The 17185-nt window shown below is 36.6% G+C and overlaps 1 protein-coding gene across 5 annotated transcripts in view; it reads left to right on the top strand.

The window, feature by feature from the left end:
• The window catches only part of PRR16 (proline rich 16), a 199362-nt gene that overhangs the window by 155722 nt on the left and 26455 nt on the right, over positions 1–17185 (top strand). The window contains exon 1 of one of the 5 annotated variants that reach the window (XM_055302525.1): positions 6790–6889. The exons of the other annotated variants lie outside the window; for them this stretch is intronic. Within the exon in view, the coding sequence (XP_055158500.1) occupies positions 6857–6889 (33 nt within the window). The 5' untranslated portion in view covers positions 6790–6856. Of the gene's footprint in view, positions 1–6789; positions 6890–17185 lie in introns of those variants that run through there. 5 annotated transcript variants of the gene reach the window in all.

Here is a 17185-nt window from a genome sequence, read left to right as displayed (position 1 = left end):
ATTGACTGAAATAAAATATATATTCCTAGGGCTCTTGTCTGACTATGCGCCTTGCCAATATTTGTATGTCTTGTCATCTCTGGAGCATATTCAATATTTTCAACTTTTCTGACAGCTGTACCTTTTCTGTTCTCTTTAAAATTGTAGATTACTTGGCTGTGTTTATGGCCTCACTATGTAGACAAGATGTGAATCCTTTTTTTACTAAGAGAAAGAGAATGAAATGGAATTCTTGCCTCTGTCCTTTTATATCATCAGAAGTATAAACCTTTGTGTTACAGCATCACAGGAAGCACATTCTAATTGAGCTTAGACAATTAAGCCTGTAACTGCTGTGTGATGTTTAAAAACCTGGAAACACACACACACACACACACACACACACACACAGTGTGAAAGAGGAAGGGAAGAGGAAGACCGAGGGAGACAGAGAAAATATAAATGAAAGATACTTCTGTTGAAATGCAACTTTAATTGTCCCATCTACTATTTTTGACCAGCTAATATGAGCAAAAATCATGACAGATAACATGGAAATAATGGAGAGAGAAATACATATGCTCCCATCCTCAGAGTGTTTGTGATCTTATAACGTAATATGTCAGACTTGCTGCAAATAACTGGCTCAAACAGACAGGAACATTCTCAAGTCAACTTAATAAGGGGTTTAGGGTTAGGTATGTCTGTGGGTACCACAGGATTGGTGAAATAAGTGGCCCAAGAATTCCATCAAGAGCTGAGGCTCTTTTATTGGTTCATTGTGTCATCCTTGGTTTTGGTATTATTCTCACTCTGATGACTAATTATCTGTGCTACTTCCAGGCCATCTTGAATATCAATGGCCAGAAGAAGAATAAAACATACCATGTAATCTTGTGGTTATCTTTCTTAAGACAGGATATATATATATATATATATATATATATATATATATATATATATATTTTTTTTTTTTGTCCGTGGAAACAGCTTAGTCCCTCCATTGCAGGGACCGTGATTGATTTAAACTGGTCATTTGAGTGCATAAGGTCTCCAGGAGTTACATTACCCCAAATAGGAAGGAAGATAAGTTGAAATTGCAAATAAATATTATACAGACTAGCATAATACAAATTCAAGAAATCTTACTGAGGTATTATTGAAATGGAAAAATGACGTGGGGTTTAGCGACAGGAGGAAAAATGAGCAAGATCCCTTTGAGATCGTGTGGTATAGATAAAGAAAGTGGTAAAAAAAAAAAATTCCGTCACATTATTTAAAGATGTTACTACTAACTCTTCCATCATAGCACCTATCATAATTGCAGCTGATTACTTACAAGATGATTTGTTTATTTTCTGTTGTTGCTTCCATACTGGCACTTTATAAGGACAAAAGAAATGACCATCTTATTCATCAACGTGTCCCTCTCTGGTAAATGAATCAAAGAATGAATGCATAGCCTTGGAGAATGTGTAGAATTTTAAGCTAGTGAGAGGAGGACATTCTAGATAATGGGAGCATAATTAGCAAAGCCCTAAATCAGGAAAGCTCAGCCATCTGCTCGAAGCTTAGAGTGAAGGTAGTAGAAGAATCAGAAACTATGCTGGGATGATAGGCAGAGGATGAAATGCAAGGATTCTTCTTAGCAGTCAGTAAGGAGAACGGAACGTTTCAGAGTTAATTGGTGATATGCTTTTGGAAGAGAAACGTGGCAATGATATGTTAGATTGACCACAAAGGGACAGAGTGGGTACGACACTGGCCAGTGTCTGAGAAGCTACTGAGATCCTGATTTGGGATTAGCAGAGTAACAAAACTGCAATTAATGCACATCTAGCGACATTACATTGAGAAGGTTTATTAAAATGTAGGGAAGAGAAAAGGGAATTAACAATGGAAAGACCAAGAGAACCATGACACCACAACTGTAGATACCAGAAGCAGGCATTATATTTTGTTTTGTTTTTTCTTTTGTTTACAGGGATAGGGGGCACATGGATAGAATATTGTGGTAAGAACAGGCAGTGGCTCTTCTAGGTGAAGGACTTTATTGTAGATTCCTGAGACTGCATTGTAGGAGATGTTCAGTGTCTGACACTGAATAGAATGACTAACAATAATAAAACTTGTATGAAATGCTTTGTGAAATAAAGTAAATTATAAATAATTCACAGGAACTTCAGGATAAATTTAGAATGAAAAATTAGAATGGAACTATGACATAAAAGGCATAGGATGAGAAATTTCAGAAGGAAATAGTGGCTACATTTTTTGTTTTGCCACTCGTTCACTTATTGCCTGGTATGTGTCTTGGCTTTAACCATGGATTTGTAGAAAGAAAAGAACATTGTAAGGTCTTCTTCTCTTCTCTCTGGCTTTCAAGTAAATGACAATTAAGTATTCCAAATACATGAAAATCTTCTTAATTTTTAAAGAGATTTCCCTCAAAAAAGAATTTTTTAGAAGCTGAAATATTTGGGTGACAAATGTCAATGTCTGCCAAGAAATTTTTCTTGTATAATTATACTTTGGTATGATTAAACACTTACACCAAAATGTAAGCTTTTTTTTTTTTTTTTGGTCTGTGGCTTCATAGATTGCATTTGACCAATCCCTTTTACTGCTAAGTCTTAACTTATTGAAATCTATTATAATATCAACCCTTCAACTTATTTCTTTAATAATTCCAGTCTCATAAGTGCATTTTTTAAAACCCATTATTGCTTTTAGATGACCTCTGAACCTTCTTTAAAAGCTTATATAATCCTTCTGAATTCTGTACAGTCTAGAATAGGCCTTTATAAGATTATCTGGATGTCATACTTTATTTTAAAATTATTTCCTAAAATACTTTACCAAAAAAAATGAATTTACAGGTAATAGGAGGAAATTACCAGGTTATATACTTTTATTTGTGGGGGAGCAGTATTAAGATCCTGATTTAGGGGCTACCAGAGAATGAAACAGCAGTAAATGCATATTTAGCTGTCCTACAGAGGTAGAAGTAAGGGGACTTATTATGTTATTAGATACAGCATTTTGGAGAGGAATGGCATAGAAGTAACCAAAATGAGAAGATTGGGTAAAATATGAGAAATTTTATAAACACTGCTGACTACTTATTCAGGTTCCTTATATGCTGGTCTTCTCTGAGCTTTACTATGCTAATATTCAATGTATAGATGCAAGAGGGTAAATAGCTCATCTGCATAGCATTCATTGAGCATTTATGAATTCAAGCTTCTTTGGTCCCAATGGTGGTCCATTGCTGAACCTAAGTGTATACCACAAAACAGCCAATGTTTATGGAATGTCTGTGGTAACTTCACATCTGTTATCTCATTTTACTCATCAAAAGTTTGACAACATTGGTATTACTTTTTATTATTTTTAAGACTCAAGTCTTAGAGATATTATGTTCCTAGTGTAAATGGTGAAATCAAGATGAAACCCATTTCTGTCTTTCACCAATAGGCTTTCCTACCTTCTCTTACATTCAAAACTTTAAAGTCACATATAAGTTTCAGAATTTGTTAAACCCACATAGGAACTTTCTCCCTCAAGACAGTTGCTTGCTTGGAATCACATCACTTTTCTGTTTTTCTATTGAAATTCTATTTCAAAAGAATTTAAATCTTCATTATCTTTAAGTGAACCAGTATTATATACACAGCTGGAAGTTCCCCCAAAATGAGTGTCTTTAAAGAGAATTGATACTAAGATTGCTTTTGGAGTGGGGGATAGAATTGGCAAGAGGGAGGGTTAGACATGGATTGGTCAGTGGTGTGCTGGTAAATGTTTTACAACCAGTTCTCTGAGATGAGGTAGCAGAGCCCTGGTTTGTAACATTTTCTTATTTTTATGGTGTAAATACTGCCCCTCATGGCTTATTTCAAGATACCAGCCTGATGTCACTGAGTGTGGAATTGAAAATGATGCACAGTAGCAACTATATGTAGAATTTCTTGCATACACAGCAGATGTAAATGAGCTCAAGAACATGTATAATAGTAAGGTGTTAGGAAGTGATAAGGTTTGAATATTCATTACCTTTGTTTTTAATATGATACTGTTTATATAATTTAATTTCTAATAATGACTTCAACAATAGGTTCACAAATTCCAGAAAATTCAACAAATGGTTCTTATAAGCCATTAATAAGCTGGCTTCAGCACACCCCTGAGATGGATCTATTTTGAGTCATGTAGAAAATAAACTATCTGGGCAACAGTGTAGCTCTATCTCAATATAGTTCTCTCCCACTCTTTTGAAGTTCAGTGTATTAGTTTTAATAATGGAATTTTAGTAGTATGGGTTTTTCTGGGAAGTTTGCAATGTATTTCTTGCTAATTTACATTGATCATTCCTATTTGCAGAATATGAGTCAGGGCAGCCCATGTGATTCACAGTTAATGTGAAGATCAAGGTCATTTTCCCTCAGGGATAGATGAAGATACAGAATCTGTTTTGAAGATCACTGTCATTTCTATTACTACTGACTATGAGTTATCCAGTACCTTATGTTGAAACTTCACTCAAAAAGGATGGAAACTTGATTTAAGAATAATGTGAAGAGATATAATTCTAGCCTATGGCCATTTGGCAGATAGTTTAGGTTACTCAGTGTCGTTATAAAACTGAAGATTATATGATTTACAATATCATATATGGAAAATAATGCTGTGTTACTTTTATGATATTAGATTAATAATATACTTTATATATTAAACTAAGGAAGTAGTTAAGACAGGCATATTTCTCATTAGATTTATGAATCTTGTCTTATGAGATAAAAATGATGGTGGTAACTTATCTGTTGATGGTATTCTTAATAAGGTACTTCTTAATAAATTATGTAATCTATTTTAATCTTCTATGAGTAGATCCCCTCAGCATTTTTGTGTATTTGCAATATCAACTCTTAATACTAGATGGTGTTTATTTTTGGAAATCTTCCTTAGAAACTCTGTAACTAAGCTTATACGTGCAAAGAGACAAGTGAATAGAATCATGCAAAATTTAGCTAACCCAGATTTTCAAATGATTTTTATACAATACTTTCTAGTTTTTCACTTGGCTTTTTTAGAATCAGTCTAAGACTATTTCCATAGATGCCACATTAATAGAAAAATCAAGTTATTTGACAGTCATTTAAAATGATTTCATGAAAAAAAACTACAGTAGTTTTTCTGGGCTGATAATCTGTGTGGATATAATAAATTGGATCCATTGTAAATGTCGCTGTCATGTAAGTTTCTATGTTCTAGTAGTTAAGACTTGTACTTTGGAATCATATAATCTTGTTGTTTTCTAGTCTATATGTATTACTTGTTTTCAAAGAGTATGGTAGGAAAGGATGAAGAAAAACAAGAGGGATGGTGACTTTACAGTGGAGAAACTTGACAAGTACTACCTGAAGCCAAGTGATTTAGCTCAACATCAAAGATGACATCATACACATACATATACCTCAATGTGATGTGATAAGAATGGCCCTTTACCTCTGTGGTGTTCTTCCCAAAAATATATTCCCTCCATTTAACCATGAGAAAAACATCAGGCAAATTCCAGTTGATTGCCCTTTCACAAAATGCCTGACCAGTAATCCTAAAAACTGTTAAGATCATGAAAAACAAGGGAAACCTGAGAAACGGGCAACCAAGAGAACCTAAGGAGACATGATGACTATATCTAATGCATCTTAGATGGGGCCCTGGGCAGAAAAAAAAAACATTAAGGGACAACTAAAGCAATTTCAGTGCACTGTAAGCTTTAGTTAACAATTATGTATCGATATTGGTTCATTAATTTTGACAGATGTACCATATGAATATGAGATTCTAATAATATGGAAAACTGAGTGTGAGGTTATGTGGCAACTCCTTGTACCATTTTCACATTCATCAGTCTAAAAATGTTATTTAAAAAATATTATTTAAAGTAAAACTACATATCCAACAGTGTAAACATATCTTATCACTTAATATTCAGCCAAAGAAGGAAGACACAGAGTGCATATGAGATATGATTTCATTTTTATTAAGTTCAAGGATAGAACTAACCTATCTAATCCATGCTATTAGGAATCATGAAGATGGTTTCACTTGGGAAAGGAAAGTGCCTGAAAGGGTCCATGAGGCATCTCCCAGGTTGCTGGCAGTATTAGATTCTTGGTCTCTGTATGGGTCACATAGGTAAGTTCACCTTGGAAAAAAACTCATGGAGCTGTTCTTAGGATTTATTCTTGTCTCTATATGTCTTATACTGCAATAAAAATAAAAAAGGAATGGGGTTATTTGGTTTTTCCCAGTGGCTTTTGGAGTACATAGATTATAAAGGTTTTTTAGCATTAAGTTGAATGCCAAAATGCATTTTATGGGAATGATTTAAAAGAAAACCAAAAGTTTGGGGCACCGGGGTGGCTCAGTGGTTGAGCATCTGCCTTCAGCTCCCGGAGTGATCCTGGGGTCCAGGATCAAGTCCCACAATGGGCTCCCTGTAGGGAGCCTGCTTCTCCCTCTGCCTATGTCTCTGCCTCTCTCTCTGTGTGTCTATCATGAATAAATAAATAAAATCTTTAAAAAAAGAAAATCAGAAGTTAGAAACTATAGTATTAACCCATAAGTGTAGCATGTAAGTGTTATATTGTAAAACTCCAAACTGAGTCTTAGATGGGTGAGGTATCACTCCTATACTCCTGCAGAGCTCTTACAAACTTTTATTTTTGTTCTTACTGTCATTTTATTATAATTACCATTTTATGTGCCCTGTTTTTTTCAATAGAATAAGGTCATGGAGAGCAGAAACATTACCTTATTCATCTTTTGCTCTCCAGTGGCTGAAGCATGTGGTCAGTAATTAGGACTGGATTACATGAGCTTAAAGAATGAATACATGCATATTCCAGTAAGTACATCCTGAACATCATTTACTTTTTTGAAATGTGCTCAGGTATAATGTTTCTGATAATGCTCCTCATTCCTTTCTTCTCTCTTGCTGAACTTCACCTTCCTAGAAGTGGATTATAGAGTGTTTCAGATTGATCATGCTAATATTTGTATCTTTTCTTTCTTATTTTCCATTTCAGTCATTTTGTCCTGCTTTCTGGGGCTTTATTCTTCTGTCCCTTTCACTGGAATTTTAAATAGGGCAATAAAATGTCAAATATGTGGGAGCTCTTTCTTATTTTTTATTGCATATTTTCATAGGACAATATTCTTTTTTTTTTTTTTTACAATATTCTTTTTAAGTCGGTGCGGTATATTCTCTTTCTGTCTCAGAAGTTATTTATCTGTGAGGTTTACTTTTTCCCTGCCTTGTATTCTAAATCCTTTTTCTCTGTTTTTCCCTTCCTGGGCCAATGAGGGTAGGAGAAGGTTAAGAAGACTTTCTTCAGCTCTAAAGGTTTTCTGAACTTTTCTGCAGCAACTACCATGTGTCAAACAACATGGGGTAGGGCAGGATAAAAATACTATTTTTGTCTTCTAATGAGTCCATTGCCCAATTTTCCATGCAAAGGAGTAGAATTTGAATAGAGGTAGGAGCAGAATATTTCAGACAGATGAGCCGTCTTCAACTAACACAAAAGTAAGAAATAGCATGGCATGGTCTGAGAAGTGCCAGTTAGTTGTAGCTGCTGTGTAGAGGCAACTGTAGGAGTAGTAAAGATGAGTGAAAAGAATAGATTGACCACATGTGGTCATGTGTTTTGTATTCATTCAAATTAGGATTAACTCTGAGGGACTAATTTTCAAAATAGCAAGAATTTAAATGAATTGGAAATCTACTTTTCTCTCATATAAAGTAGGTAGTCCAGTGCATCTGTGATCCAAGATGGCTGTTGCAGCTATCACATCAGCATTCCAGGGAGCAGACAGCAGATCAAAATCTCCTCCCTTGAGGAGGTTTCCCAGAAGTTGTACACGTTATCTTCCATTGGCTAGGCCGAAGTTGTATATCACATCTACTCATTACACAAGAGCCTAGGAAATGTAGACTTTTGGCAGAGGGTGGCCATGTGCCCTGCTAACATTCTTGTAGTTAGGTATTCTTTTGTTGAGGAAGAAAAGGGAATTTGTTAGGGGATGATTCACAGTCTTGTTTAGGAGTTTAGGTTTTATTGAGACAGTGGAGAGAGGTCCCTGAAGAGGTTCAAGCCAAGGAATCTCCACTTCAGAAAGGTCAATCTGGCTGTGGCATCAAGGATAAAGTGATATTAAATTAGCTGTTGTCTGAGCAATTAGGCAACTATGAGAAGCACCTATGAGAAGTCTAACTTGTCCAGCTGTGCAGAGGAACTGGAGAGAGAACATCAATGTCAGCGACATTAAATGACTGAATTGATTTTGTCTTTTTATCCACAGGGTTGTACATTTGATTTATAATTATTTATGGAAGTGCAGTCACCATAAACCCATGCCTGAATCAAATAGATGGCAAGCAATACTCTTGACGTCAGATGCCCCTTCTAAATCTTAGAGGACTTTTGTCCTATTGGTAGAGAAGCTTTGTTTCTCTAAGGATGTGTATTATGATTTTTTTAATGGAATATGCACATGGTAAAAAATTTAAATACAAAAAGACCAACAAAGTATGTTTTTCTTAACATTCAAAGATCTGAGAACAATGTAAATCTTATTGTCTCACAGATGCTATTTATTCTTCTAGATAACCTTCCTGTACACACACATACACATACACATGCCTTCTTTTTAAAAACATGTTAGTATTATTTTCAGAGAATTTTCAACGTAAGTTCTTCAACTAATGGAATTTAGCTGGTTCTGCTGATTCAGCATAACAAAGGGTATTGCGAGGTGAATTTATGCAGTCTGTTCATTGTCCACAGGTTCGAGAATGGGAACATAAATATTCTTGTCTAGTGACAAGAATCAAGTCTCAGTAATATCTACTCCCCCCAGTGTTGTATAATATAAGCATCTCTTTGAATTGAGTGTGATTCAAGTGTTGATAAATGTACATATCTGCATTATTTCTCTCTATATAGCAGAGGGAGAGGGAGAAGCAGGCTACCCATGGAACAGGGAGCCTGATGGAGGGCTCAATCCCAGGACCCCGAGCTCATGACCTGAGCCAAAGGCAGATGCTTAACCAACTGAGCCACCCAGGCTCCCCTAACAAATTATATTTATTTATTTTAAAAGATTTTATTTATTTATTTATGAGAGACAGAGAGAGAGAGAAAGAGAGAGACTGAGAGAGGCAGAGACACAGGCAGAGGGAGAAGCAGGCTCCATGCAGGGAGGGAGCCCGACACGAGACTTAATCCCGGGTCTCCAGGATCACACCCTGGGCTGAAGGTGGCACTAAACCGCTGAGCCACCCGAGCTGCTCAACAAATGATATTTAGATTAGCATTCTTATATTCATGATGAGAATATATCTCTGTTGACACATATGTACCTGTATTGCAAATAGTACCTTAGTGAACATGAGAAAGAAAATATGTATATAAATACATACACACAGGTAATGTGAATCCTAGATGTAGAGTTGAGGGCCAAATGATATATTTATTTTTCATTTTGATTAATTTAAAATTACCTACCAGAATTAGTCTGCCCTATGCACCCACGCAAAGATTTTCATGGTGCCTCGGGTATATAATATAAATGCATGGAGCAGCCTGTGTGCAGTCTTGTTTGTACTGAGACCAAGCAACCTCTTTATATTCTTTTAAAACATTGTCCACTAAACTATCTAATCAAATAACCAACTTAGGTTACATGCTTGCCAAGGCTGTATTGTAAAAGTTTTCACTTTTGTGTTTTCTCAATGAAAGATGATATTAAATGATAAGGTTGAGCAATATTTATATTTATAAGCAATATGCCTGTCTTTGTGAACTTTTGCATTCCCTTCGTGAGCCATGACAATAAAGATGATGAGGGCATAGTTATTGAAGATCCACCACCGGAAAAAAAAATGCTGTGAAAGACACACCAAGATATATTGAGCCATCAGTGGAGGGTGAGAATAGACAAAAAAACTGATAGGACAGAAAAACTTCAGAAACTTCATAAAGCAAAAGAGATCTCCTTCTCATTGTTCATATCTTCCCTTATTTTTCCTTAATATACAACCCACCAGCCTTTTCCCGTAACTTGCTCATATATTGTTCATGTTAACTCTGGCCTGTAGAAATGATGAGTACTTAATAATGTGGTAGTTAATGATATAAATGCTCATTTTCTACTAGTGATTATATATATTGGCTTGTTGGCATTAAGTCCATAAAATTGAATTGTACACATAATCAAAGGATAAGAAATTTATTACGTTGACAGGAGTTTTCAATGCATGTTTTTTCTTGAGTAATAAAACACTTTTTAAAAAGAGTTTTATGATACTTAATAGTTTATTATGTAAAGAAAAGTATGGGAGGAGGTGGATATTATATATACATATTTTATATATATATATATATATTATATATATATATATATACTGTCACATAAATTAGCAAAAAATAAATGAGAGGAAGGAGGGGTAGAAGGAGTGGTTTAGTAATACTTGAGGACTCATTTTGATGCTTCATTTTTTTCCCTTAACATTTCCTAATTTAATTTATAATCTGAAAACTCAGGGAAATGGTCTGTGGGATTATCTATTAAAATGCTCTAGAATCAAATGTAATGCAATAAAACCATGCAATTACATGCCCCACAATAATGCAAATTTGGATGATAGTGATTGAAGGTTGGTTTTCGTCCTCAATCCACTCCATATATTTAAATGAAGAGGATCAAATGAGGAGGCTGGTTATGGAAGGAAAAAGGAGACCTTGCTTGGGGAGCCAGGCAGGTTGAGGAAGGTCCTCCTGGTCTTGGTATTCATCCTTCCCAACTCTGGTTGGGGGATGACACAGGTGCCAGCTAATCAGGAGATTCCTAAATTATTATCACTCTCCCGAAATCCCAGCAAGTCTTGGAATCTGACCTTTGTCCATTTCTACATTTAAGACAGAGTGGACAGTTGCCACCAGGTGGTACCCATTTTGAGCTGAGACTTCATAGATTTTGATTGCACATCCAGACCTGTAGCATCCCAGCTCTGCTAGCTGCAGAGATGTGTCCAGTTTGCTTTGTTATCCTTACAGTATCATTACCAACTTCTACATGAATGAATCTCTTGGAGCCTACTTACCATGTCATTACGGTTTTATTGTACTCTAATTTCTGCTGACTGGAAATCTGCTATTATACTACCTCAGCATCATGGCAAAAGAAGCCAACTGAGGAAACTTAATTGTGTAACTCATTTAAAGTTATGTGTTTGCTGTCTTTGGCTCAATTGCCTGTTCACTTCTTATAGCACCTCTTAATAGATGTAAAGCTGAAAGGTGGTAGCTATTATGTGAAAAAAATTGTTTTTTTTTTCCATGATATCTCATCACATTGAGATCTAAAAGAAGTAGAAAGACTCTGTAATGGTAGTAATGATTCTAAAAAAAAAAAAAAAAAAAAAAAAAAAAGTTTAAGTACTTATCAAACATACCAGAATAGGGGAAAAATAAATGTAAGTACAGAAGTCAGCACCTGAAATCCAGTAATTCACTGTGACAAATAAGCTCCAAAAGGGATGTATTTAGGTTGACATATACACCTTGCCAAAGTAGCTTTTTGCCATTTTTTAAAAATAACCACTTATATAATTTTTGTGTCTAATCGAAATAATCAATTTAAATAGTCAGTCTGTTGTTGACTTACACATATGTGATATTTTTGTGCTTAATGTTTCATTATTAAACTGGGATTTTCTTTAATTCAATATACATTTATTATGAGTTGACCATATGTGTGTGAAGAAAACATATCCAAACACTTTCAGTAGAAATATTTGAGGTTAATAATAAAAGGACTAAGTATTTTTATTCCCCAAGGCTTTAGAATGAGAAATGTCTGCATTTACCTTGTTAGTAGCTAAATGATTTTTTTTACATAAGAGCCTAGATTATTTGAATAAAGGCTGCACATCATGCTATTTTATATTTATAGAAATATCTCTGCATCATCATAAACTCAAGTATATTCATTCATTTTAATTTGCTAAGTGTTTCATAGGATTCATTTACTCTATTACTCAGAGAGCTCTAAGGGTAAATTAGAAATGATCCCTGTACTAGACCGTGTATATTTTGCTGTTTGAGGGAGACAAATAATTAGCTCTCCTCTTGCTAACTCCAGCTTTAAACCAATTGAGAATCAGCATAAGCAATTTGAATCTAAAATATCACCTAAGTTACTGATAAAATCAGCCTGAAGAATGACATATGCAGTGGTATGCTGGAGCCAACTCATAGGGGCTGTGAGAGCCCATTGTTCATGCACTTCCCCAGCTCCATGATTAGTGACATCATGTTGGTAGCTTAAAATGAGCTGTGATCAAAGTATGTACACCATGGAAATCAGTTAATGACATTTAGCAGGGACTTTTTTTCCTCCTGGAGATCTGATTGTTAAACATTTAACAGTGTACCTCTGTCTGAAAGCATAAATTAGTCTAAGTACTGAATCCCAGGGTGACCCAGTCAACCCCACACAGTGGAGGCCAGAAGATGCCCTCCTTATACTTGGAGCTGAACAAATGTGTTCTCTGCATATAGCTAAGTCACTAGAGGAAGTGAAAAGGAACAACTTTATATTTGTTCTTTGCAAACTCTTCCATTCATTCCACATTCTCAAGGGCCAAAGAAGTGAGGATATGAACATATTGGACTCCACTAGGAAGGAAACATTACAGGTATTAATGTTTCTTCATCTTCAATAAATTGCCCCCAATCCTCTGCATTTTTTACTCTTTTGTCTATTGGATTTAACCATTAAGAATTAACTATTAAGGAATAATACTGTTCTCTGTTGGGGGGAAACTTGCATTCCATTAGGAGAGTTTTCTTCCTACTTTTCTGAGCCTGCTACCTCAATACCAACCATTGTTTCTTTGAGTACCCTCTGGAAGTACTGGTCGCCCATTATCTTTTGTTTCCAGAAAAGTCTACCTATGGACCCACATATGAAATGAAATATTAATAGATTTAAATTCCATCGTTCTCTCTATAGAGTCACCTTACAGAATTTTCTTGCACATTTTTGTTTTCTGGAACAATACGTGATTTCACAATGGCAGGCATTCCTCACGCCATCCTGAGAAGTTAATGACTCTATAATTTTCTGGTGTAATATATCCCTGTGTAGTATATCAACTTTAGCCACACCTGGGTTTATAGGATTTGGGTGTTTCTGCAGCTGGCATAACAGTTTTCCATGGGTGTCCAGAGACATGCTCTGAAATTTCTTTCTCCATGGAGCCCACAACCTGTGCGAAGCCTAAACAGCACTAGATAAAAGACGAGGGAAAGCAGAAATACCTATGTCCACCACACCACTGTCTTCAGAAATTATTCAGATGAGTACAATAATTAAATCAATCTCAAAAGCTTTCCACATTCAAAGTGAAGATTTATTTGCTGGTCTCTTTCTCATCCCACCATGCGTCCAACCACATTGTCTAGGAGAAGCTTTACAATTTGGTTAACAGATCATTCGATGTCAAGGAGATGAGAGATTTCATAGCCAAAGCACTCTCACAGGTTCCTGAGCCTGGTCAGTGAGAAGCTGAGATAACACGCATGCCCTCCTGTCACTACATCTGTGTCATCATACACATTCTCAAGTCAGAGTCTTCTTACTCGTATCTTAGATTGCCTCCTTAGCAATCTTGAATGTAAAGCGCGGGTCATGGAGGAGAACTCCACTACTGCACTCACCTTCAAATTATGAAACTATACAGAAGGACAGTACAAATACATCTATTGCTTTATGCAAAGCAAACATTTTAGAGTCAGTGCATCAACTTTTTTCTGATCCCCAAACTTGTAGTTGTTTTTAAATTTGAAACCATATATCTTATGAATATTTTTTGTTTACAACACATTTTAAGTGACACAATGTTAGTGGCAACATATTTTGTAACTCTTTTTCATTGACAGGCATCCTTCTGAAGAAGCTTGCCAATGATACTCTTTATGTTTTCTTAACATAGAATGTAAATTTTGATAACTTAATACACTATGTATTAAAAATGTTCAGAGCTCCTACCTGGTAACACAAACTAAGACATTTTGTAGGCTTTGTATTTTTAAACATTTTAAATTCAGAACATTTTTTTTTTTTTAATGATAGTCACAGAGAGAGAGAGAGGCAGAGACATAGGCAGAGGGAGAAGCAGGCTCCATGCACCGGGAGCCCGACGTGGGATTCGATCCCGGGTCTCCAGGATCGTGCCCTGGGCCAAAGGCAGGCGCTAAACCACTGCGCCACCCAGGGATCCCAAATTCACAACATTTTTAAGCACACAGACAACTACAAAAAATAATATTAACAGGCACATGGTACCAGAGAAACAGATTTTATAGATATTCTGGTGTGCTCTGTCTGCCTAGGAACTTTTTTTTTTTTTCTGTTTCAACAACACAGAAACCACAAAACCTCTGAGTCCCTTGATCCCAATCCAACCACCCCCTTCCTCTTGGAACTTTTACTACATACATACTCATGACAATATAGGGTCTTACCTGCATTTTTAGAATTTGCATAAGTGGTATAATTTATGAATTTAATTTCTAATTTTATTGCTTGATGCTTAGGAAATATAAAAAGCAAAAGTGGGGCCTCCTGGGTGGCCAGTCAGTTAAGCATCTGCCTTCGGCTCAGGTCATGATCCTGGGATCCTGGGATCAAGCCCCACTTTGGGCTTCCTGCTCAGTGGAGAGCCTGCTTCTCCCTTCCCCTCTGCTCCTCCCCCTACTAGTGCTCCCTCTCTGTCTCACTCTCTCTTGCTCTTTCAAATAAATAAAATCTTTAAAAATAAATAAATTTTAAAAAAAGCAAAAGTGGATTTGAAATCCTCATCCATGTTTGATGAGATCCTGTGTTGTTAAGTATACTGTCAAGTAATTTCTGTTTGTTTTTATTTGTACATTTGCTTTCAAAGAAGTGTTCAAGAGATCCTGTAGTCTCTGTGTTCTCAGATGCTTGCGATTTTCTGTCAGTGTTCTCCATACTTGACAGATACTTTTTTAAATGCTCGGGTAATATTATTTTCTCCTTCGGGATGTGTGGACCTGGGTGATGAATATTGATCTAATCCTTTCTGCACAGCTTTCCCTTCTATCATCTGGGTTGGCGAATTTTGGTGTCTGCTCTGTTGGTACTGGAGATTTGAGACTATGATGTCTGTTGTTCCTACATTGCACAACGCTGTTGCTGGGGAGCACATTCTTGGGTCACATTTTCTTCTTCTTCATCAGAACCTGATGCGCATGGTTGTTCCATCTCCTGTTATTTGATATTGCTCTGGGAAAATTCTGATACCAGCTTGATTTTTCTCACTTGAATTCAACTTGCCCTTTCTGCCCAGCTGCCTATCTTTGAAGTGCTGGATATTTCTCGGTGGCAGTTGTTCACCAGCAGATTTTACTGATGGGTATTGTGTAATTTAAACAACCACATTTGCTAGTTCCTCCCTATCAGAGAAATGAGCTTTTTGTATACATTGCTTTTTTTCTGCTTTATAATAGTGGAGCCTATTTACTAGGAAAACCAACATTTCCCATGATGGATATCCACTTTTATTTTCTCCATATCTATTATTATTTCCTCCCTAATTTCTGCAGTCAGTACAGACTTTAGAGCTCATCAAGAGAGACCCGTGCTTGGATGACTCTCAAACATTTGTTCAGCTCCATTTGTTCTGCCTTCTTGTGCTGCCATTGGGACCCAGCGCTCATGTCCAGCTGACTTCTGTATTTCCCATCTAGATCACACCCCAGTACCCTAGAGCCTGGCATTCCCCAGCTCTCAGCTCCAAATGGTTCAAGGACTTGTATCAACTTCCTGTCATGATCTTTCTTTCTGAGAGCAGACCAAATCCCTGGTATATTGGAACCCAAAGAGTAGCCAAAGGTGACTGTTTGCAGAGGCTATTTAGGGACAGAGCTTGGAAGTATGGGCTAGGGTATCCCCATATGTGCATTCGAAGCCCCTCATGGTGTAAGGAAGACTAGGGTCTTGGGGGCCAGGAACTTGTCTTCTTCACTGCCACACCCTGACATAGGATGCAGAGTTGTCCAAAAATTCTGTATTGAAACCTGGACTTCCCAAGGCTTTTTATCAAGGTCAATAACTTAGTTTCAATAATATCTATTCTCCGTCTTGCTCTGCATTTTATTGATCATTTTGGTAATGATGGTGTTTTAGAGTTCATTTTGTTTCTTTTGCTCTTTAGTTTCTCTTCTCTTTCATTCTGAATTTATCTCTATGTCTGTATATTATGTATCTGTGTATCTATAAATGTAGACCTAGATAATGCTTTAGATAATGGAATAAGTATATCTTATTAAGTATATCTTTAGCACAAAGCATTCAGGGCACATCTTCTTCTATCTCTTCCAAATGGAATTCATCACCTTTTGTGTGTTCTGTGTTTCTTTCCTTCCCTCTGCCCTTGCCACAATGTTGTTTATAGCATCTCCATACCAGTTTTCTTCATCTTTCTTAGCACTTGCCTTGGGTTTCAAGCAGTGTGGGTGACATTTCTGTACCACCTTCTTCTCGTGTCTGAGTCTGACTTACTTTCCCAGGCAAGCCCCGAGGTTGAAGGTGAGCTGCTTTCATGTAGTAGCCACAGTCCCAGAGCTTGAACACCTGGGGGAGAAGGAGCAGAGGCAGAGATGGAAAGGAATAGTGAATTACCTCCTCTCCTTTTATAGCATAGGTCATGCTGTGTTCTAGTTCATTCTCCTACCATGTTCAGGGTTTATCATGGGCCTATGGGGAAAGTCTTTGTGTGTCATATTGTTACTTCTGTTCAGCATGGCCCCAGCACATCTGCTTCCTGCCCTGAGCCCCTGCTCACTTCCCTTGTTCTGCCACCTGCTTTTCTGCAGTCCTGCCCACAGTCCACATCACATTTTCATATTTGTTATGATTTGTGAAAATGTGAGCACTTTTGTTAACTTCACTGGTACTATACCGAGGCATAAAGGTGGATCTCGGGATGCCTGAGCCAAGCTAAAACTCTTGTTTTCTTTAGCTAATATTATTTCACATTTAAGATGGTGAATGGCACCACTTCTGTTCTTAAGCACTTTTGCTCTTTCTTGCTTTGTTTGTTATTGCGGGA

The sequence above is a fragment of the Nyctereutes procyonoides genome, unplaced genomic scaffold, assembly GCF_905146905.1.
Source record: "Nyctereutes procyonoides isolate TBG_1078 unplaced genomic scaffold, NYPRO_anot_genome, whole genome shotgun sequence".
Taxonomy (NCBI): domain Eukaryota; kingdom Metazoa; phylum Chordata; class Mammalia; order Carnivora; family Canidae; genus Nyctereutes; species Nyctereutes procyonoides.
Note: the sequence above shows the minus strand (reverse complement) of the source record. Positions and strands in the feature narration are given on the sequence as shown.